At 28.8% G+C, this 23,067-nt stretch overlaps 3 protein-coding genes across 3 annotated transcripts; all 3 read left to right on the forward strand.

The window, feature by feature from the left end:
* The first annotated feature begins 4,304 nt into the window (after positions 1 to 4,304).
* On the forward strand, positions 4,305 to 16,342 carry LOC139905255 (uncharacterized). The gene is made up of 15 exons (XM_071888053.1): positions 4,305 to 4,398; positions 7,430 to 7,619; positions 8,132 to 8,289; positions 8,352 to 8,535; positions 8,601 to 8,667; positions 8,730 to 8,896; positions 8,964 to 9,154; positions 9,211 to 9,720; positions 9,921 to 10,167; positions 14,747 to 14,953; positions 15,020 to 15,264; positions 15,316 to 15,466; positions 15,516 to 15,628; positions 15,735 to 16,054; positions 16,108 to 16,342. Exons 1-15 carry the CDS (start codon positions 4,348 to 4,350, stop codon positions 16,340 to 16,342), a joined length of 3,036 nt encoding a protein of 1,011 aa, XP_071744154.1. The 5' UTR covers positions 4,305 to 4,347.
* A 97-nt stretch (positions 16,343 to 16,439) lies between these two features.
* LOC139905212 (uncharacterized) lies at positions 16,440 to 19,977 on the forward strand. Its single transcript, XM_071887883.1, has 3 exons — positions 16,440 to 17,467; positions 19,397 to 19,556; positions 19,622 to 19,977. The coding sequence occupies exons 1-2, from the start codon at positions 16,456 to 16,458 to the stop codon at positions 19,516 to 19,518; spliced, it is 1,134 nt and encodes a 377-aa protein (XP_071743984.1). The 5' UTR covers positions 16,440 to 16,455; the 3' UTR covers positions 19,519 to 19,556; positions 19,622 to 19,977.
* LOC139905256 (uncharacterized) lies at positions 19,642 to 23,028 on the forward strand. Its single transcript, XM_071888054.1, has 4 exons — positions 19,642 to 19,977; positions 20,119 to 20,382; positions 20,444 to 20,570; positions 22,829 to 23,028. The coding sequence occupies exons 1-4, from the start codon at positions 19,642 to 19,644 to the stop codon at positions 23,026 to 23,028; spliced, it is 927 nt and encodes a 308-aa protein (XP_071744155.1).
* Positions 23,029 to 23,067: the final 39 nt, after the last annotated feature.

Here is a 23,067-nt window from a genome sequence, read left to right on the forward strand (position 1 = left end):
GATAATTTACTACTGAAATTACTCTTAGAAACATGAATAATTTTATGGTTCAAAGTCATTTACATTTAACAGCGTTAGTAACCAATGACAATATACATTTTTCATTTAATTTCAATCAATTTTCTTGTTTATTTAGTTGTAAATAACTTATTACATTTTTTTTTTATTATCGCCAATTATTGTAAATAAGGAACTTCGCAATTTTTTTAAACCTCTATCAAAAAATATTTTATTTGTTAACAGCTACTAAAATAGGAGATAGGCCTTCTTTATCACTTGAGCAGAATTATTACACCATGTTTTTATTTATGGAATGTAACTATATATACCTCCCTTGGAGAAAAATGTGATAGAAATGTCGTACAGACACCTTTTCAAAAAATAATAATAATAACTGCGGAAACATTGATGAATAAATTTTCAAAGAAATAAGGGAGGTTTTTTGTGTTTGTTTTTTTAAAAGGTCCACGACAACTTTTTTGTCCAAGTTATTTTTTCTGTTTTTAGGCTTCCTAGTGAAGAAGTCTTCTAAATTCTTTCATGACCAAGAAAACAACCAATCTTTCTTAATTCACATAAGAAAAAGGTACAAACCCCAGCAGTAATACTTATTAAAATAATGTCCAGTTTATAATTATATTGTCAAAGTACATAAGCCATGTGTTTGAGGCTCCTTGAAAGAAGTGTAGTACGCGGGAGGGCAATTACCCCCAAGATAAGGAGAAACTGTCAATGTCAATAATTGGTAAATTAATATAGAATATTCGAGCTATTGCTTATATCCCCCCCAAAAAAAAAAAAAAAAACACATTTCGGCCAAGTATCATGGTACACTCGGGCCTTTCTATAAAGAATGGAATTTTCTAAAAAAAATCAAACAAATTATATTTCAAAAAATTAAGGCAAAATTTTGTTACACATCCACTCTCAAAAAATATCCTTTCTGACACTTATGCTCCCTAAAACTATCTTAAAAGTAATAATGTCATATTTACTGGCAATAAAATAAACTCATAATTGAAGGAATTTTAATATCATAGTTTATAAAATAAATTATACAAGATTGTAAAATATTTATTTGCTAACAATAAACGCAAACTCTGAGTGCGTTCATCATCAGCTTCAATAAACTCATTCCTATGTTTCGAGTTTTATTATCTACAAAATTAAAAGCATTATGAAGCTTAGATCCGTTCTCACAATATGTTCTTCCTCATAAAACAATTATTTTAGTTTCCAAATTACGTAAATAAATATGTAGGTTATTCCCATTTTCCGGCTCTAATAAATACGTCCAACTAGACGACACTGCTCTAAAATTATAAAGATATATGTTAGTTCGCTATAGATATTCCTATGATCTATTTCAAAATAACTAACTATTTTTAGAAAAACGTATTACAAATTATTTCTGTCCTCTTAAGAATAATTCTATTGGGAATTTATTATAATTATTTTTTTAAGGAAAATAATATAGTTAATAGATAATAAGATTGAAAAATATTTGAATTAGATTAATGATTTTTGTAAATCTCTCATTGGAATTAGTGTGACACTCCTATATTTCAATTTAGAGATGCAAAAATAGGTTGTATCGTCGTTAAATCTTTATGACAATGGAATCTCTAAAACATCATCAACTCCAAGGAAATTTTTGGTCAATTGGTTATAATCTTTAACTGAAATAATGTAAATTCGTCAAACTTTAGTCTACTAAAGTAATAACTGGTAATAATTATTTGCCAGTTAAAAAAAGCATTATCCGATAGGGTTGTAAATCGGATTATATCGAAACCTAGACTGATCGAGTAAAGACTAACAAGGGTGTTATACCTTCTTTCCTTGAAATCTTCAAAATTATTCTCTAATTCTATAAATTTTTGATGTTATCTTATAAGATGCAGAAACAGAAAAAGTAAAAAAAAAATAATTTAAATGAGCGAAAAACCGAGTGATTTTATTACTCTTCTAAAATAATTAGTGCCCGCTCGCTCACTAATGCTTTGCATACCTAAAATAAGTTTTAAAAATGACTGCACCACCAAGTTAAGGTTAAGTCAAGTTAACTACTAATTAGTTTAAAAAGAATATAATTTAATTTATCTAGTTAATTTGTCAAAAATGAATCTTGCTTTTTAGTGAAATAAAATATCGGTAATACTCATCAATTTCAGCCCATTACTGATTGATGGAAAACTACATAAAAACTGTCAAGTTAGTTCTCTTGCCGATATGTTCATTCTGTTCAGTAAATGAAGTAAAAATTTAGGCTTTGAATAATTAAATTAATGGTTACTATTGAAATTATAAATATATTTTCATAAAACCTTAATTTAATTTTTTTTTCTTTTAATGTCCCTTTAATTGGTTAGATGAAGTTGCACTGATTAAGTATAAGTAAACATTATAGTATTACAATTACTCCATCTAACCTAGGAATCTTTTGGTGAAATTCATACACATAAAGTATATACTTCTTTCTCTAGGAATCACTGGGGCGCACATCTAAAACGTATTCCAAAAAAGTATCCATTTTGTAAAATGAAATGTAAATTTAATTATTTCAAGTATTAAACTATTTATGGATCAATAACAGTAATGGGGACTTGTAACCTGACTTAGAATTAAGTCTATATTTTGAAGACTTACAACTCGACTTGATGCCAGATTTAAAGACTGGAGACTTGATTTGGACTGGAATGCATCTATATATGTATATTGGTGCCCAATACTCGAAAAGGACTGGATACAAATATTCGAGTACCTGGACATGTGTGCAAAGACTTGAGACTCGACTTGTACTGGGAGTACAACGATTGTGGGAATATTTTCTATTTAATCATATACAACATCATTCCTATATCACGAATATTTAATGTACATCTTTGTGTACGCTGTCAATTTTTATACACTAATATGAGAAAAAGTTTAACTTCTGGTTGTTTCACTCAAAATATTAAATGAGGATAGAACTATCGATAAGATCTACACCAAACTTCCATCTGATATATATGCCCCAGAAGTTAAGGGAGTAACAAATAACTGTAACTCTAAGAACACTTGCGATGCTGCAAGATATTTATGTTACTTAGACTTACTAATTTTGTTTATTGTAATTTTTTGTGAATAGCAGTGAAATATTAAATTTTTTTTTCAAAAAATTTAATATTTGAAATTTTTCTCCAAAAAATTTAATTTTATGTGAATAGCTATGGATTTTTGAAATTTTTTTACACAAAATTTAATATTTGAAATTACTATCCAGAAAAATTAATATTTGAAATTTCCATCCTAAATAAGTTAATATTTGAAATTTTTCTAAAAAAGTTTAATTTTTTGCAAAGAGCTGTGATTTTTTTATTTTGAAAATATATACTGCAGACGCCCCTATACCGACAGGCTCCGTTTTTTATCAATTTAAAAATAACTTCAATTTTGAGTTCATATGGTTCTGAGTCATTCTTAAGTCAGAATCTTCATGGTAACGAGTCCTTGAAAAAATGACTCAAGTACCAGTACAGCTTTGTAAAATATAAAAAATAAATTACAATATTAATAAAATTTGACTAATAGTAGATATTGGGAAAGGCCTAAGATCCAGATTAATTTGAAGTTGTCAATTAGTAACTTTACCACATATGTATTAATCATAGATTCCTTACTCATTCCATTCCTTGAAAAAATTATTCAAAAGATTTGTATATGAATTATATCAATTACCTATGTTTTCGTTACTCTTGACAACATCACCTGTTATGAAATGTCCTTTGAGTTTATTATCAAACAACGGTATCATGGTTATAGCTCAACTTTAAATTAGTGATAATTATTATGTGTCAGGTTTGATTTAGATTTATATTGCTATTATTCATACATATATTTATTCTTAATTCACTAGATGTCCCTGTATTTAGATCATATCAAGGTTAATAAAAATACAAGGTTATACCATAACCCGTGTACGACTTATGTGTAGATTTTTTTTTTAAAAAAATTAATATTTGAATTTTTTTTTTTTTAATTTAATTTTGAATTTTTTCTCCAAAAAATTTGTTTTTTTAAGGACATCTGAAGAACTTTGAAAAAAAATTCAAAACATTCATTAATTGAAATTTTTTTCAAAAATATTTAGTTTTTGGATTTTTTTCAAAAAATATCCAAAAACTAAGCCCTGCTCAAAATATAATCCTGCAGAAGCCCCTGAGGATGGAAACAAAAGCGTTGTTACGACAACTTAAATACATACATATTGTATGTATAGGTTTGTCCATGGTGATGAATAAAATAAATTCTTATTAGACATTATTCAAGCAAAGTTTGTTGGTCAAAAACGTTTATTATGTCAACATGAAGTTCAACTCTATCATTATTTTTTGTGAATTAATATTTTTTGTTAAAGTGAGTATTTTTAGAAATTAGTATTATAATTAATGCGTTAATTGTAAATGATTTCTAAATTTATTGTCCTCAGCCAAGATCAATTTTTTTATAGTTTTGTCTTAAGTGTGTTTTTTGGACTGATATTTCTTCCCAAATCAAAATTTAGACAGTGGGTTGAAATTTTATATTAATAAAAAAGTAATAATTATATATTTTTTTATTCTCTGCCCTAAAATATATATTGTTTTTTTTCTAACAAATTATTTTTTCTTCCAAATTATTTTTTTTTTTTTTTTTTTGAAACCAAATTTTAATACGAAGACAGTCCAGACGGCAACAGTTTAAATTAGAACAGCCTTAGACCGTTTTGGAATTACAGATTGAATTCAGTTTTTTTTGTGTGTGTGTTACCCTCTCCCCCCCCACACACAAATTTGTTAATTTTGTATTAAAAATTCTTAAATAAATTAACATTTAGAGATTACTGCATGCTTTTAAAATTAAGAAAGTTTAAGATAATTTTGATAAGTTCGTTCTTCTTCTTCTTTAATTATCGTCCAAGTCCACAGAGATACAATTTTTTTATTTCATAGCTTTCTTTATATAAATATATTATCTAAAAAACATAATTCAATAAGTTTTCTATTACTTTGCTATAGCATTTAGGAAAAAATATATACATATGTACCGTGTATACACGTGCAAACATTCCTTTCTATTTCTTTCTTTTAACCAAATAACTTCAACATTTGCTCCTAACAAGATTATGCAATATCATTATTGATATTTTAATTTTTTATTTAAGACTTTTTTTCCAACTTTATTGTCCGAAATTTATACTGATGTACAATTAACATACTCGTATTAGGGATGTGAAAATTGTTCTTATTTTGAAAATTAAAACATATTAGGAGCATTCTTTGGTAAAAATAATGTGATATGCCTACATGTAAAAACTGATAAATGGAAAATTAATGTGTCCCCCTGACAATTTGAATAATGTTTGAAAGAAGAGCAGCATAACTGCCATGGCGTTTCATTTAGTTAGCTTTGAGTAGCTATGGGATGAAATAATTAAACACAAACCTCACTCTATATTTAGAAATGAAATAGGGAAAAGTTATTCCGATGTCGATTTTCAATTTTACTCCGAGTCCAACAAGGACTTACACTTATAACTATGCGATAAATCCTCACTGTTATTTTCCATCTTTCATGCGATAGTTATCATTTTATACGTTTATGTTCTCTCTTCAAGAATAAAGGGATAATGATCACAGCTTAGGAAAATATTTATTTATGTAGCAACTACAAAAAACCACTCCTTCTTCCATTATCATATTATTTTTATCTATGGTGATCTCTGTGAGCGGATATGTGGTGTTTAAAAGTGCCTACATTTACTGTTCTTTTTTATTTAAATTCACGAGGATTCAACAATTTTCACATCCCTTATACGTATGTAGATTGTTAACTGTAGGACTACATATTACATTTTACAATTTGAGTAGCTCAATCAAAGTATAATAATTTAATGGTATACTAAGCATGCTTCTGAACGAAATGCAAACAAAAAATATATTTTTTGAACGTTGAAATCTAAAAATGGGATTTTAGCAAGCCTTTCTTGTAATTATTGTGCCATTTACTCTTAAAATTGAATTCAGTTGCAGGATTAGTGTCTCCAATATTTAAAAAAAAATGTATTTAAATGGTAATTTGATAACTTCTTTCAAAATTTTCCCTGAAATTAACAATTTCCAAGAATCCTAATCCTATGGTTCAACCCTTTTTGAACATTTTTTATGTGCAGTGCAATGAAGAAAAACATATTATAATAGATTTGTGTTGACATTTGGCAAAAATCATATTTTCCTAATCCAAAAAATTTGTCAATATCAAAAAACTATATCTTTGATAGCGAATTGTTTTGTATTTTAACTTAACATTTACTAGAGCAGATAGGACAGGTTGTCAAAAATACTAACAACCTCTGCATCACTAATATATATGTTTCAACGAATTGCTCCAAAGATACCTGATTATCCAATATAATTTAATTTAACCGGTACGGAGTTGATATAGAATAATTTAAAATGTTCAAAAGTAGCTAAATAATTTTAAATTATTTGAATCAGGTTATTACATTTTTTTTTTTAAATATAATTAATTATGAGACTTTGGAATATTCCCACACTTCACATCTATGAAAACAGAAAATGTTAATTGATGGAGTTTGGCTAAGACCAAAGGTAAAGTTATCTGCCTGCAAATGCATCTAAATATGTCTATTCTCTATTCTATTTTCTAAGTCTTCTCAGATATTTGAATAACTTAGGGACAGTGGCACAAAACTCAAAATATTTGATGATTTTTAGTTATAAAAATCAAGGCGACTCTTTGAAATATGAATTTGACTCGTTTTTTTTTTGTTTTTTTTTTTAAATCTAAAAATCTCATCATTTGAGTTGAGTTAATAATTGTTCCAGTCGGCACAACACTAATACTTATACAAAAGTAATTTCTTATATTTATCAAATAAAGTATTGGCTACTATTAAATGATATTAATGGTGTCCGCAGGTCCCCCAACCCAAAAAAACATATGCATGTATTTTTTTTCTAATGCATTTTATGCGTTACTCTTACCCTTGCAGGCGCCCCTGAATACAATACATTATGCCATTGGATAAAAAAATATATCTATTGAAGAAGAAATTAAATGGCACATGATTTAAAAAGAACCTGTCCAAAAAAAATAATTAAAATTTTGATGTATCCGACCTATAAGATTGCGTAGTTATAACTGGTACCACTCCAAATAACGTATTTATAATTATAGAACTTATTTTTATTTGATTTTTAGCGTTGTTATTTATTTTATATGTAGTAAACGTGATCGCTTCTTGATTTGAGTCCTTTATTAGGCAGAAGGGTGCAACCATCTTCAAGGTTTTGTGATTTATTACTTTCAAAACTTCCGAATCAGTTTATTCCTAATTGAGAAACATGATGAAGAGTTAAACTTTTAAAATTATTTTCTTTTTCAGAAAAACTTAGCAATATCAGATCAATTGTGTGTGCAGGAACTGATTGAAGATGGTTTTGCTACTTTAGACCACTTAGAAATCAGTCAAAACATTTCAAACCCAGAAGCTTGTTTGGATTTATGCAATGTTAATTATTTTAAAGGGTGTGCTATAACTCAAGGGAGTATTTGCGTGTGTCATAATGTTGAAGGTAACAAGTTTATATTTATATGTTGTATAAAAAATGCAATGTCTGTGCAAGTTGAACTTATATAAGTATATTCACCAAGTTGTAATTTCTTCGTCTAAAAATATCTTATTTAATTACAAAATGTCATTCTAATTACCAACTTTTAATTTATACTATCATTTCATTCTTATTTATTAAATTTTCATGACTATTATGTTTTTATGTATAACTGTGGGCATTTGAACTTTATAATGTGCCACATAATACTAATATTTTAGTCATTTGAATAAAAATAGTCAAAAAATTAAAGCATTAATTCATCGCTCATCCATGGTATATTCAATTATTGCATGATTCTCATTTCAAGTACTCTAAATCCTCCATTTAGAATTATTCATCTTATTTTTGGGTTGCAACCTGTACAATTTTCTTATACAAGTTACAGCTCGTACAAAATTACAACTTGAACACAACATTTATAAACACAATTGTTTTACATAGGTAGTATAAAATGTCATTTTATTAATTTATAGAAACTGTGTTTATGGAAGTTAATATAACTCTTTGTAATTTAAATTGTACGGAGAGTCAATTGATTTGTGGAAGTAATGATGGATTATACGCCTATTATACATCAAATAATACTCTGATTTCTACATATGAGAACATACATATAGAAGCAGAATTAATCGTAGGATAAGTTCATTTTGAATTTTCATTTTTTAAACTATGACTTCGATTTTTGCTTTTTAGCCTAATGACAATTCATTTGATCTGAACATAACAATAGAAAATGCAGATATACTTCCACCTGGATACTTCTTGACCCTTCAATCCGGAATCGATGGACATAGATTCAAAATAATGAGTAATAATATTTCAATTGAAGATTGGAGTGTCTATCGTTTTTCCTTTGGAGTTGATAAATTTTTATCTGGTAGGTATTTTGAACATTATTGTTTTAGAATTATTTCGTATAATTTAATATGAACTTTTTTTAAGTTGCTGTTCATGATTCAGATGACTTAGTTCAATACCATTCGGAAGTTGAAATATTATATTCCGGAGAGTAAGTGTTTCACCCTAGTTTTAAATATCATGTTAATACATGTTTTCTACTTGAAATTTCAGAGTCATTACTACTGAGTTAGTTTGTCCGATCCTTATAGAAATTACTGGAACAGAAATGTTTTGTCGGTTATTATATATTAATGATATATATTCTAATTATGAATTGGAAATCGAGGGCACTAATGATGATGGCTCTGAAACAACAACGCAGTCATTTTATTTGTCAAGTAATTAATGACATATTATATAATTGATAATGTTATCTTTATAAAATTGTTTAAATATACTCCTTAGATCCTTCATGCTCCAACCTCGGGAAAACACCTCCACTTAACTTACTTTTCAGTGCATCAACAAACTATTACTTCATCAGCGCTACCAATCCAATTATATTAAGACATTTAGGCCCAACTACAAGTAGGAAAAGATTTATTAGTATTATTGGCCTTTTTGGACCGAATTCTCCAAATAAATTGAATTTAAACGTAAACTGCATATAGGTGTTTAAGAGGAATATCCAATTTATTGATTTATATTTTAGGTGTACAATACAGAATGTGTATTGTTGAGTCAAAGTGGAAAATGTCTCAGTGATGGACTATATAAACCTCCTACTATTCAAACTTTAGAATATTCAGTCAATATATCAACTTGTGATACTAATATATATAATATAATTACTCATCAATGTCGTGAAACATGTAATAGCCTTTCATGTAGTAGTTTAGAGGGACTTGATTATCCAGAGGAATTTCATTTGAAAGACACATATGAACTTGTATTAAATGACAACGATACAATCAAACCTACAGCTCAAACATTAATGTATATTTCTGAAATAGAAATCATTCTAGAGGAAGGTGACTATTTAGGGATTGAAGGAATCATTCAGATTGCTTTTTTGGAAACCCAGGAGCCTGTAAGCTACTCATTACAAAATAATAAAGATTTGGAGAAAGAGTTGTTGTTACAAGCTTCAGTATGCGACTTGCATTTTATTGATATTCCAATTAACTGTGAAGATACAACATGGTTCGATATTACTGTGAAGGTATTCAACTATAAAACAAATGAGTACATCATTATAATTACCCCTTTGCCCATAAGTTAACATTTTAAACATTTCATTAAGTAAATATATAGACAGCTATATTTACAGATTTATTAGTTTGATCAGACATTGATTATAGAGATTTTCACGTTGTATCACCCATAGTATTTAAAATATTTGATTTATTATTTTTTATATAGAGTTTAAATACATCATCTGTACTCGAAAATGCAAGAATTTTTTGCCAAGATGCAATTAAAGATGTCAATATAACCATAGTTGGAGATTCTACTATACAAGAAGAAGACTGGGTTGAAAATAATGATTACCATTTTAGAATTGATGAGGAAATAGAAATAACGATAGACCGTTTGAACGGAACTAATATTAATTATACTGTTATTTGGGATGACGGTTCTTCGAATGACACGGATACAGGAGATGACGGTAAGTTCTTATATAATAATATTTAAATACGATCAAAATTTTTGGTATTACATCGACTTTAATATAGATTACCCTAAGCAAAAAAAAATTTATATCCGAGATTCAATGTTTGGTTTATATTTGCTTTTATGGCGGATGACACAAAAAGGAAGATTATGTTTTTCAAAAAAATATTTTGGTGTCTACAGATTGATTTTGTATATACCAATTAAATATTCAGATTCATTTTTCAAAAAAATATTTTGGTGTCTACAGATTGATTTTGTATATACCAATTAAATATTCAGTTATAATATAAAAGTTATTCCACTTATAAAAAATCCTTTATCTTGATCTCAATTTGAAAAAATCCCTTACAAGTATGTGAAATTACGGAAGGAGTAGCCTTTCACTTTGGGCCCATTCAATTCTTGGAGGAATTTATTATTATCTGGTTTAATAAAGAAAAAAAAAACCTACTTCTTCAAAAATACTATATTTTTAAAGTTATTTAAGATTAACTTTTAGATTAAAAACTGTTAAAGTTTAGTAAGATACGAAACACAATAGTCTAAGATGAAAACATATTTTGATAATGAAAAAAATAAGGGAATATAGATTATTTAATGGAAATAATTTCCTAAACGAAACAAATACAATGAATAATTACAAGACATAAATTAAAAAACATATCATATATATCTGAAATCCTCTTATCCTCGGACTATTTAAACATTTTTAGTCTACAAAACCTCGTCCTTTAAAGTATTAGGTTATTATTATTTTTTTCAAACATTGGTGGATCTTTAAAAACTGTTTTAACAATTTTTTATAAAAATTACCTTTTTGGTGTTGAAAAACGAGTCAAATATATGTAATTCATACAAAAATGAATCTGTAGACCACAAAAAAATAAAATAATCAATCTACAGCTCAAAAAAGCAAAATATAAAGTAATTTTAATTGCCTATTTTCCTGTTTTGTAAATTAAATCAAATATAAATTAACCCCATTAAATCATGGAAACAAAAAACAATTTGTTCCCAAATTTTATAACGATTTCAGGTAGTTTTTTTTTTGTTTTTTACTCGTATTTATTCTAATTTGAGGTAAAAACTTTAGATGATGATGAAAAAATAAAAACTTTAGTTTATCGTTATGCAATAAAATTTGAGCTTCCTGCCTAATAAAAATTACCTTTTAGCTTCTTTTATCATAAACAAGAAGAAAACTTGATATTTTAATTACAAATTTTGCTTCTGAAGTCTATTAACAGATTTATTTTTTTAATGATTAAGGCTCATTTTTTTTAACACAAAGATAATTAGTTACTTAATGACAAAAATAATTCTTTTAGTTATTGTGCATCTAGTTTTGAACTTCAGAAAATGGATAAAAATAAAATTGACCTTTATTTTTAGGATTATAAATTCATTAGCACTTTAGGCGAGAATGATTAATATTTAATTTTGTACTTTAAAAAAAACCACACGAACTTTGAATTTTAAATGCACCTTAAAAAAGACCTGGTCTTTAAATATATAGTTATAAAAAAATCCTATATTATAGAGAATGTCGAGAGTAGGCAGATCCAAAATTATAATGTGAGAATATAAGTGTTAGAGGATTCACCCTTGGACCATTGGTAATCACGGTCCAACGGCTGACCTCTATCGGTAAACTGGCGACTCCACAGGATTATATTGGTATGGGGCAGGCAAAGTATTCAAAAAATTTGATTTCTAGTATTAGAAACCGATAATTCTTCATTGATTGGGGGGAGGGAGGGGGCTTCAACCCACCCAGTCTTCTAGCCAGTGGAGTTTCTCCTGTCAAATGCCTTGACCTTCCCACAACGTTCATTTTGTAAAAGCCATCTTTGGTAAAGATTATTTATAATATTAATTTTGTGGTGGGTAAATTTTTGAAAAAAAAAAAAAATTTTTTTTTTTTGAATAATATAGCTTGTATAAATATGCCAACATGACATCTCCCCCCAAAAAAAAACAACCTTTTTTATCATTAATATTGAGTTTCAAAATACTCAATGCATATCATTCATATCTCTTATTTCATATATTATGTGCATTAGAAGAGACAGAGAATGTTAAAAAATCAATTTTGTACTCCCTATGATTATATTTTTGAAGGGTTAATCAACAAATGTACTATTCATAATAGAGAATAAAATGCTGGGGGTTTGATAGTTCAAGGAATAAATGACATGGGGAGTGGAATACTAGGGGACAAAAGGACGAGAGGTAGTTTTCCAAGGGTTAGGAGCCCTAGAACCATAAATATAGTTATAATCTATCACTTAACAGTACATGAGAAACTAAAAAATATATATTATCAGCAAGGTGGTGTGTGTGATAGTCTGTAGCTTGTTGTTAAAAATAATTGTTTATAAAAAAAATGGCACATCCTGAAAATAATTTTTACAGGACCCTTTACGTGAGTAACATTTCTCTATATTAAATAATATTATCATTCATGGAGGTGTGTTATTTGGCCACTCTCTTTAGCTTTGTTTACAAAGGCCCTAGGTACTTTTGACTTAAACTATTTCGCTCAGGACATTTTGTCTTAAGCCGTTTCGCCTTAGGGTATTTTAACTCAAGGATATTTTGTCTTAATACATTAGTAAATGAAATTTATACTTCGTTAGTGTTTATTTTTTGTTAAAATTGAGGTCCCCTTTGAATTTTTTAATCAAAATATTTAATATGTAATACTATTAAACACATTAAATGGGGGTTTTCTATCGGAAGAATGATATAATTATGTCCCGAAAATTCAATTCATACACTAACAAAATCTTACTATATAATGAATTCGAACTATAAACAAAATAGCTTCGAATAAAAGAAGTGCTTATTACTTCTCCGATATTAATTATCATCAGACATGATGGATTATTCGTATCGGAAACGAATCATGGATTGACGAAAGATCATTATTCCAAACAGGAAACAAACATTTAATGCGTTTAAGAGTAATAAAAAAAACAATACATATTTTAATTTAAAATTCAAAAGGAAGTTAACCCTGGATGCACGTATATGCACACGCCTGCAATATTTCATTAATACGACTACATGGCTTCCCGCTTATCGCAGTTTTTGCGAACAAGAAAAATCTGTCCTATATGAAATCCACGTTGTACAGGACTTTGTATAATACAAAAACTCGTAAAATATGACAAATTATTTCTTAAAAGTCCACTTTTTACTATTTCTTAGTTCATTTTTTTAAATATAGTACATAAGTACAATAAAAACATTTGATTTATTATAAAATAATGTATGCTGGACAAAATACTTGTAAAATTTAATATTGATCAGGCATTTACTTGATTTTTAATCCGTTCATTTCAATACTTAAAATTTAAATAATCGGAGATAAACCAGCAACCTTTTTAATTACAAGTTTGTATAATAAGTAATGCCCAAAAGTATTGAGACAAGGTATCCAATCAAATTCTCACAGTTCCTATAACTAATTATCATAATATAAAAAAAAAAACGTTACAGTAGGGGATTATATAGTCAGATAAGAATAATTCCAAATACCACGCTATACAAGATACGTAGTGTTTGAAACCGCAGTATGAAGGGACCTCATGTACACTGTTATTTCTGAGATCAAAATATGTTGATGATATACATTATGAAGCACAAGATATTTTGCATCCAGTGCCTTGTCAGGGACGTCCGAAAAATTGAATATGTATATATATATAATGATCTATGAATTTTCTTTGAGAATTGAGATTGATTTTTTTTAATTTATAAATCCATAGCTATTCTCAGAAAAACTAAATTTTTTCCAAAAAAATTTCAAATATTAAATTTTTTGCGAAGAAATTTAAAAAGTTAAATTTCCACTATAATATTTTTTATTCAAAAATTACATTTTTCGGAGAAAAATTTAAAAGACCATAGCTATTCACCGAAAATGTAATTTTTTGGAACAAAAAATTTAATGTATTAAATTTTCTAGTTAAAAACAAAATTTAATATAATTTAACTTATCAATTAGTCCCAGGGGTTGTGAGTGGAGGTCCAAAATGCATATCACGAAGAACAAGACAAATTGTAGATTACCTTTATACTTATGATCCAGATAATCCAAATGATAAAGTAAAAGGAATAGGATTTAAGAAGTTTTTCTGTCACATGACGACCTTGACGGATAGAGAAAAGTACCCATTAGAAAAAATAGATGGAAATGGGAATAAGCGAATCGAATCCACAAAAAATTCCGAAGGATAAAATATATATTAAATTTTCCGGTAAAAAACAAAAATGCGAACGCCCTACTCGTTTTCAAATATTCATACAGACAGACAAATTTTGCTCTATTGATATAGATTAATATTAACAAATATGACAATTAATGCCGTCTTCCTTTACTTACCATTTTATTGATGACCTCTAGGTTTTTGTTTTTTTATATTTAGTTTATGTTGCTGTAGTTTAAACATTTATAGTATTAGGAAGTTAAAAGGTATTCACATATTAATTGAAATTTAATTTAATATATCCATTTTTTATTTCTGAGTTAAGTCGGTTGTATAAATGAACTTTCTATTTTTCAGATGTTTTGTTCAAAAAATTTACAAAGATCTACTCCAACAACGGCACCTATAAAGTGCAAATATTTATGGAAAATATGCACAGTAACGACAGCATCTCTGATGCTATAAATCAATATATTCATAATTATACGTACATATTTAATATCTACTATCCAGTCGAGAAATGGAGTCTTCAGGAAGTTTTTAATTGGTTTAATTTAGATGGAGGTTTGTTGCCAAAATATTTTACACACCAGATGATTTCTAAAATTGTCGAAATTTTGCTTTTATTAGATTATTGTTTCGAATGGAAAAGTGATCCCAACACTCACCTTCCTTCAAAAGCAACTATTAAATGCTTTTGGGGAGATGAAGCTATCACATCGACTGAAGAAGCAAATTTTGAAGATTCTATTTATTTTGGAAAAATGGGATCCATTTCTTATTGTGCTAATCATACTTTTGAGTCGGGGGGAACATATGATTTGAATTGTACTATGGAAAATAAAGTTTCAGAGCAAAATTTAACTATAGAAAATGTAAATCATTTAAACACAAATAGTTATTTGTATTCAATTATTGTATTTTAGGTCACAATCTATGTTCCAATTGAAGGATTTGAGTCTTTTTTATTCTTTGTTCCAAAATTTGGTGACGGGAAGCTAATACCTGGCTATGGGGAAATGAAAAGTGTTATACCACATGGTAGAAACATAACATTTAAGTTTTCGATCGAAAAAGGTAGTTTTTAAGTCTAATAAACAAAATAACCATACTTTCATGATATCAGGAGTAATTGAAACGCTACAATTTGTGAATATATCAAGCAATGAAACAATCGGCTCTTGGGAGGTTACAGACAACGATATAATGACATTTACAAAAGAAATTAGTTTCCGGGATGTATGTAATAAATGCTAACTTAATAATTCCTAATTCACTATTATTCATGAATATAAATATTTTGATGGTTGATTCATTATTATTCAAATCCTTATTCAAATATTAGGTAGGTGTTTTCAGTATTCAGATAATAGGCTCTAATGTTCTCACTGAGGCTCAATTCAACTTGACCTTTGAAATAGTCAAAGAAATTCGTCTCATGTCAATTAAAGATGATGGATCTTCAACGGGGCCTACAGAAACAAAGGCTTTCGAAATAGGATTTGATACATTTGGGAGTGGTGTGTGTATTGAAATTAGTTTTGGTGACAATATTATTGAAGCTTATGGAGATGCAGATTTTTGTAAGGGTTTTGTATCAAAGAAGTCAGTTCCAATTAATAATAAAGACATAACAAATCCCTTTAAAATTGAACATGTTTACTAGTAAGTAGTGCGATAATGTGTTATTAATAGGATTTTTGATTTTGATTTTTAAGTTCCATGGGATCGTATGATGTCACAGCAAGAGCCTCAAATCCTGCAACAATTGAGGATCTCAACGTTGAAATGAAAAATGTACTCATTTTGAATTTTGATTGTAAAGTTCCAAAGGTATCTTTAAATCTTGAAACTTTAGAACCTACAAATCCATTTGAGTTTTTTAAAAAAGAACAAGTCAAACTATCCGCGAAAATATTGGTCAATTGTTATGAAGTAGTCAAAACACAGTAAGTACAAAGAAATATCTGGTTTGATTCATTGTTGATGATTTTGCTAGATTGATCTTCTTGATAAAGAAATAATCTTGTTCATTATTTTTCAGCAAAAACTGGGTCGTTACACTCATGAAGTTGGACTCAGGAAATGCAAAGGAGGTTGAAATCATTGATAATTCTGAACTTTCTACTCAGAAATTAGAAATTGCGGATTTATCTATATTACCGTTTAAATTTCCTTCCTATGGTCTTTATAAAGTGACAATTATTTCTCGATTATGGGATGATAGAGATATTGGAGACCCTTATCTAACACATTTACTACCATATGTTGGTCAATCAAGTACATTCATTAAGATTTTGCCTTCTCAATTAGTCCCAGGGCTTGTGAGTGGAGGTTCAAAATACATATCACGAGGAACAGGACAAATTGTAGATTTAAAGCCTTATATTTATACTTATGATCCAGATAACCCAAATGATAAAGTAAAAGGAATAGGATTTAAGTGGTTTTGCCGTCACATGACGACCTTGACGGATGGAGAAAAGTACCCATTAGAAAAAATAGATGAAAATGGGAATACAATTATAAGCGAATCGAATCCACAAAAAATTCCGAAGGATAAAATGAAGATGGAAGATTCTAAAGGGGGATGTTTTGGATACGGGCCCGGGATTTTGGATGAATACGAATCGGTTTTGTTAATCCCTGGAAGTTCATTCATCAAAATTGAAGAAAAATATGAAATCATGCTTATTGCTGAAAAGGATACCCGCTCTGCCAGTACTTCTGTAATTGTTGAAATTTTTGATGGGAATCCTCCTATTATGTCCATAGCATGTACTACAAAAGATAATGCTTGTCATATTGATGAAAAGGGAAATATCTACATCAACCCAGATTTCAGACTAGCTCTTTCTTCGTCTTGTTCAACTGATGATACGTCAGATTGTAGCGAGCCAATGCGCTATGAATGGTCTTCAACCGATAATGAAAATCTATCGCAAGTTGATGATAAATATTTTACAATTGGATCGGATTTGAGTGATTTTGTCATATCCTTAGATTATTTCCAAGCATTTCCTAATCTTCAAAGTTTCGACGTTAAATTAATAGCATACAATGCAAAAGATGATAAAGGTAATCTGAATACTTTATGTGATCTACCTATTTGTTTCCAAATATGAGATGTTGAACTATATTATGCATGCCCTTATTAAAAGGAGAGCCTGGGGAGGCAAGGCCTCTAAAAAAGTGAACGGATATCTTCAGAGAAAAAAATCCAACTTTCATTAGTACTAAATTGCTTGAGGGATGAATTGTATATATTTTATATATATCCTTCAAAATGGACTCTCTATATTTTACACCTTGTATGTAACATAGAAATACAAGATTATACTAATGTTAATAGAAGTACAAGGTTAGGCCATCATGTCATCGGGCTTGATAGAATTTTCAATTTGATGTATAGTACCGACTGCAGGGCAAGACAGGCAGATTTTTTCAAAACACACATCCACTCATAGTCTATGACGTCACTATTGCTAGAATTTTCAATTTAATGTATCACACCGACTGCTGGGCAAAAAAAAAAGATTTAGACGAATGTGGAAGTCAAACATCAGTCGTACATGTGTTATGGTATAACCTAGTATTTATATTACCCTTGGGTTATACCATAACGTGTGTACGTCTGATGTTTGACTTCCATCACACTTTTTAATATTGAAATCATAGTGTATGAGTGGTTGCGTGTTTTGTCTAAATTTGTCTTTCTTACCCAGCAGTCGGTACGATACATTAAATTGAAAATTCTAGAAATAATAGTTTAAATGATGGTCTAACCTTGTATTCTTATTAACCTTCGTATGTAGTAAAAATAATGAATTCCCCCTTCCTGTTTAAAAGTTCTACTTACCATCTACGCAAATTATTCCGTTTTAATCTGGAACTACCAAATTTGTTTTAGAGTAGTTGAAAATTTAGAAAGTGACTAAATATACAGAGTGTAGGACAAACATGGGGGCACTTGGTCTACTCATTGAGAAATTCAATCGAAGATTCTCGTCAGACAGCCCTAGTCTTTAATAAGAAATGAAAGCATTTTCATCCGATTTTTTTAAAATCTAAATATAATCTCGTTAAAGTCTTGCAAATGTTTGATAGTATGATAACTATTAAAAGGTATGAATAATAAAAAACTAATGTCCATTTTTAAAGTACAGAAAAGAATGATCTAAGAAATTAATTTGTATTAGACCATGCAGTTGTCAGTACTCGAAGTGTAAGGGGAAACTTCCCTCTAAAACAAGCATTCCTTCACCCACTCTCTTGTGTAATTTAAACAACTATTATAGGTACTGCTTCTATATTAACCCTTTGTCTAACTTTCACCAGGAGCTACCCCCTGGTGAAGGTTTGAGGAATACAGTATCTGATGAGAGCCAGATTAGGGCCTATTTGCCATGCCAGCCAGATAAATGACTTCATAACTCCAGTCTCTTGGTTAAAGTACATGACCAGAGACAATCTGAACTGAAAAACATCCACACCATTCATACTTAACAATAAAATGACAGTATAATCCCTATTTTTTTTCTTTATAGGCAATAAACCACAGTTTATCAGCCATTTATTCATTATTTATAATACCATGGTAGAATTGAATTTCCAATGAAAGGTAACAGTTGAAAGAAATCTTTCATTTTTAATATATACATATATTCATTTAGAGGGTATATATCAATATATTGCATTAAAATTGCACTTTAATTAACTGTATTTCAAAAAATTCTCGAGAGAGAAATCCCCGAACCCCAATAATCAGAATCCATCAGTGACCCCTTAGTTTGATTTTAAAATTCTATCACCGATATTTGTCATTGCTTCGATATAAATAACTAATTCATAACACTTTACGCTCGTTTACTTTGCATTCATTAGTGCAACTCCTAAGATTTTAGTCTGGATACGGGCTTGATATAATATAATATATTTAAACTGAGATATATTCAATTTTTTGTTAGCGATGATTTAAGATCATTAACTTCATATAATAACTTTTAGGAATATCTTCAATGACTTTAAGAATAAATCAACCTCCAATGGGGGGGATCATGTTCAATAAGTCCAATGAAAGGGACCGCCCTGGTCGATGTATTTTCATTCCATTGCTTTGGTTGGATTGATCCTGAAAATAAAAAAGTTTCTTCCTACACACTAAAAAGTAATAACTATACTAAATAATGTTTGCAATACGAGCATTAATTATATTTAAAAATAAATAATTAGCAAGGGATACAAGTGGATCTATGACTACTCTCAAACAATTTCTAATATTTGGTCCAGAAAAGGAGAAGATAAGACTTCCTCCAGGAGAGTTTGAAATTGTTGTTTTAGTGGAAGATATTTGGGGAGGAATTACAATGTATGAAATTCCGGATCCAGTACTAATAATCCCCCCTACTAAGGACGATTTAGTAGAGTTTCAATCATCTTTTGGTAGTGATGATACAGGAGCATCCGCACTAGTACTTCAAGTTATGTCCAGTCTAATGAAATCAAATCCTAATTTATTCGAGGAAGAAGACGATGAAAATTTACCAGAGGATTTGATAGAATTCAATCGTGCTGTAAAAGCCGGAATGGTAGGTCATAAAGCTGTAAGAAGTTAGGAGAATACATAAGGAAGTTATTCACATTCATTGAATATTAATTTATGAAATGGATTTGGACTCATAATTATTGATACAATATATTTATTTATTAATTTGACATTAATTTTACAGGATAAAATTGAATTATTAGCCAAATTGGAGGCATTAACGAAGGATAAATTTACAGATGCGGCTACAATGGAGTCATTGACTCAAACGGTAGTAAATGCATTAGGAGAACCTGGAAGTAACACTGTCGGGCTTGCAGCAACGGAATCAGGATTAAATAGCCTTGAAAACCTAATTAAAAATTTAGCCAACATTAATATACCCTCTCCAGATAGACTTTTGACTTCGGCTTCACTGATTGCGAATGGACTTGGAGTTATTATAGATGTAAAAAAATTGAGTTTCCTTATCAAATACTTATTCATTTCATTTAATTTTAAATTTATAGGCAATAACTAAGCCAGGGAAAAAATCAAATGATGCCGACGAAGACTGTGATAATGTTACTCCTGTAGATAAGGCTACGGCTGAAACAAACCCTATATTTCAATATGACACTGATATTGGAGATGATTGTAAGTTTAAGTATTTCTTTAAAAGTTTTATGACAATAAAATCGAGTTTGATTTGATAACTTGTATTTTAAACTAAGCCTTGAAAGACCATATTTGAAATATGTAGTATTACCTTTGTGATTTTTTACAGTTATAAGAAAGAGTTATAAACCAAGTTATGAATTGTTTGATATCCGTCTTTCTGGAATATATTTAATCAAATATTCTAAAAAACTAATTTTTTTTTGTCTATTTGAGCTGTTTATATGTGTCCATGACTTTTTTCCTTTTTTTTATATACTATCAATTAAATTGACTTGGGAAATTGTCAAACATCTAGTAACCTTATATATATTTATAAGTATGTCTTTGGTTTTATCACATATGGGATCTAAAACAGTCAAACTGATCACTCTGAAATTTAGCTAGTAGACATATAAAGTATCCAAGCATGTTCTTATCATATTTTTTGTGCCTCCGAGGTCATTAAGTGGCTATTTTTGACCGAAATGAAATACCATTTTTCTTTTCCTCTTTCTATATATTTCTCGTTCTATCTAGGTGTATCTTCTCTCTTCTCTTCTACATCTGTATCAAGTATATCTGTTCTTCTACCTTCATTCTTTTTTTCTATTCCGTATTCCCCTCTTTTCAGCCCTCTGTTAGCAATTTAGGAAGTTTACTTCTGTATTATATATTTATATAAAATTAATAACTACAACTTGAGAATCTCAATGCCCATTTCCTTATTGTTTATTTTATTTGTTTATAACATAATTGTATTTCCTTATTTATGTACCCAACATTGCTTGGAGTTATTTGTTAAACTATAACACAAAGTTTCCACCCCCTTTGGTACACACATTCATTGCATCTTTAATTGGAAAAATTTCCTTTTATACATATAGGAATGATTATGGCCAAGTTTTAATCGAAGCACTTATTTAAAAATTTTAATATAAAATTTTAAAAAATTACTATAAATTGTAAACTAAAGGACTTTCTTTCTTTTTTTTTCAATATTTTTTTTTTCATAATTTTGACACACTGAGCTTTAGAACAACACACTTGTTGCTACATTATTATTTCTTAGATCAAGTAGACCTCCAGCTCTAAGATAAGCCTATTTTTCAATTATGAGTATTTTACAAAATTAAATGTGACTCAAGGTGAGATTTAAGTCACCGTGGTCGCGGCAGGCCTTGCATTTATATTAAGCCCGGTCATTGATTGAAAAAAAAGAGATGAGACATTTATAAACGATACAAAACCTTACCAAAACATATAAAATATATAGAGGACGAAGTTTGTTTTATTTTTAGTATTGGTTATTAGCTAATTCTTCCAAACTGATGGAATTACTATTCCATACTTGCTTTGAATTGTTCACAGCATTACAAAATATCATAGTACTTCAACCAATCAACATTAAAACACTTATTAGGGGGAAAGAAGCAGAGGTATCGACAGGTGTCAACAAAATATAGCGTTTGATTTTTGTCTTAGAGAGGTAACGCCGGAGTATATCATAAAGTTCCTCTTGCAACACCTAATATGAAATTATACGATAATAGCGTCTTCAATTAATCTATATTTATCTATAGACGAAATAAAGACGATAGGAAATGACATAAAATAGTAAAAATGGTGTGGAAGATAACCAACCCCTGTCATCCATCAATCTAATGAGACATTTGATAGCTTTATCCGGAGTAGTTTTTAAATTTATATTTTTTTTTCATAATAAATATAATTTACATGGATAAAAGCACATTTATCCGAGTAATTAGTTCTATAGAGCACAATGACTATTGAATGGACCTCTAGTCATTCAATAAAATGCTAAAGTTGTAGGTTTATTAAAAAATTTAATATATTTGAATTCGAACTCAAAAATTCGAGTTTAATCAGACAGACAATTTTGCTACAATTATCCAAACTTGACTGAAATATGTTTTTTTGGAAAATTCAACTTTACTTGAACTTGCGTAATTAAAATCGAATCGTTCGAGTAATGCATTTTATAATATAACTCGAAAAAATGTTGATGTATTAAAAAGAAAAAATTGCATTTCATGTGTAAAAATTCTAAAAAACTCGGATTTGACAGAGCTTAAAATTTTCGACTGGAATCCAGAACCGTTTTTAATGGGTGTCGAGCCATTTTACTGGTACTTTTTGTGTCTTCACTCTTCTTATCTAGATACTACAAATTAAAATAAATATTATACTATTAATTTGAAATTAATTCTTTAAATATGTACCTATTTATTTATTAGTGGAAATGGAAATACCTCAAGATAAAGACAAACTAATGTGTGGAGGTATCAAAGACTCATTTAAAGTCGCTGCAAAAAAAATGGGTGGACGAGTCAGGGATATTATTGAGGATTTGGGAGATGCAACCATAAATATGCTGGTGATCAATGAAAATATTACAATTAAAACAAGTAAAATTTTACTACACGTTAGAAAGTAAGAATTGATTATTTAGAGTGAGCCTAAAATAACAATAATA

Source organism: Lepeophtheirus salmonis, chromosome 4, assembly GCF_016086655.4.
Source record: "Lepeophtheirus salmonis chromosome 4, UVic_Lsal_1.4, whole genome shotgun sequence".
NCBI classification, from domain to species: domain Eukaryota; kingdom Metazoa; phylum Arthropoda; class Copepoda; order Siphonostomatoida; family Caligidae; genus Lepeophtheirus; species Lepeophtheirus salmonis.

Excerpts from the sequence above, each read along its gene's own strand:
- LOC139905256 (XM_071888054.1), top strand. The coding sequence starts at position 19,642 with ATGACTACTCTCAAACAATTTCTAATATTTGGTCCAGAAAAGGAGAAG. Across the intron at positions 19,978-20,118 it reads GTGCTGTAAAAGCCGGAATG|GATAAAATTGAATTATTAGC; the intron begins GTAGGTCATAAA and ends TTAATTTTACAG. Across the intron at positions 20,571-22,828 it reads CACTGATATTGGAGATGATT|TGGAAATGGAAATACCTCAA; the intron begins GTAAGTTTAAGT and ends TTTATTTATTAG.
- LOC139905255 (XM_071888053.1), top strand. The coding sequence starts at position 4,348 with ATGAAGTTCAACTCTATCATTATTTTTTGTGAATTAATATTTTTTGTT. Across the intron at positions 7,620-8,131 it reads CGTGTGTCATAATGTTGAAG|AAACTGTGTTTATGGAAGTT; the intron begins GTAACAAGTTTA and ends ATTAATTTATAG. Across the intron at positions 9,721-9,920 it reads GGTTCGATATTACTGTGAAG|AGTTTAAATACATCATCTGT; the intron begins GTATTCAACTAT and ends TTTTTTATATAG.
- LOC139905212 (XM_071887883.1), top strand. The coding sequence starts at position 16,456 with ATGAAGTTGGACTCAGGAAATGCAAAGGAGGTTGAAATCATTGATAAT. Across the intron at positions 17,468-19,396 it reads CAATGCAAAAGATGATAAAG|GAATATCTTCAATGACTTTA; the intron begins GTAATCTGAATA and ends AATAACTTTTAG.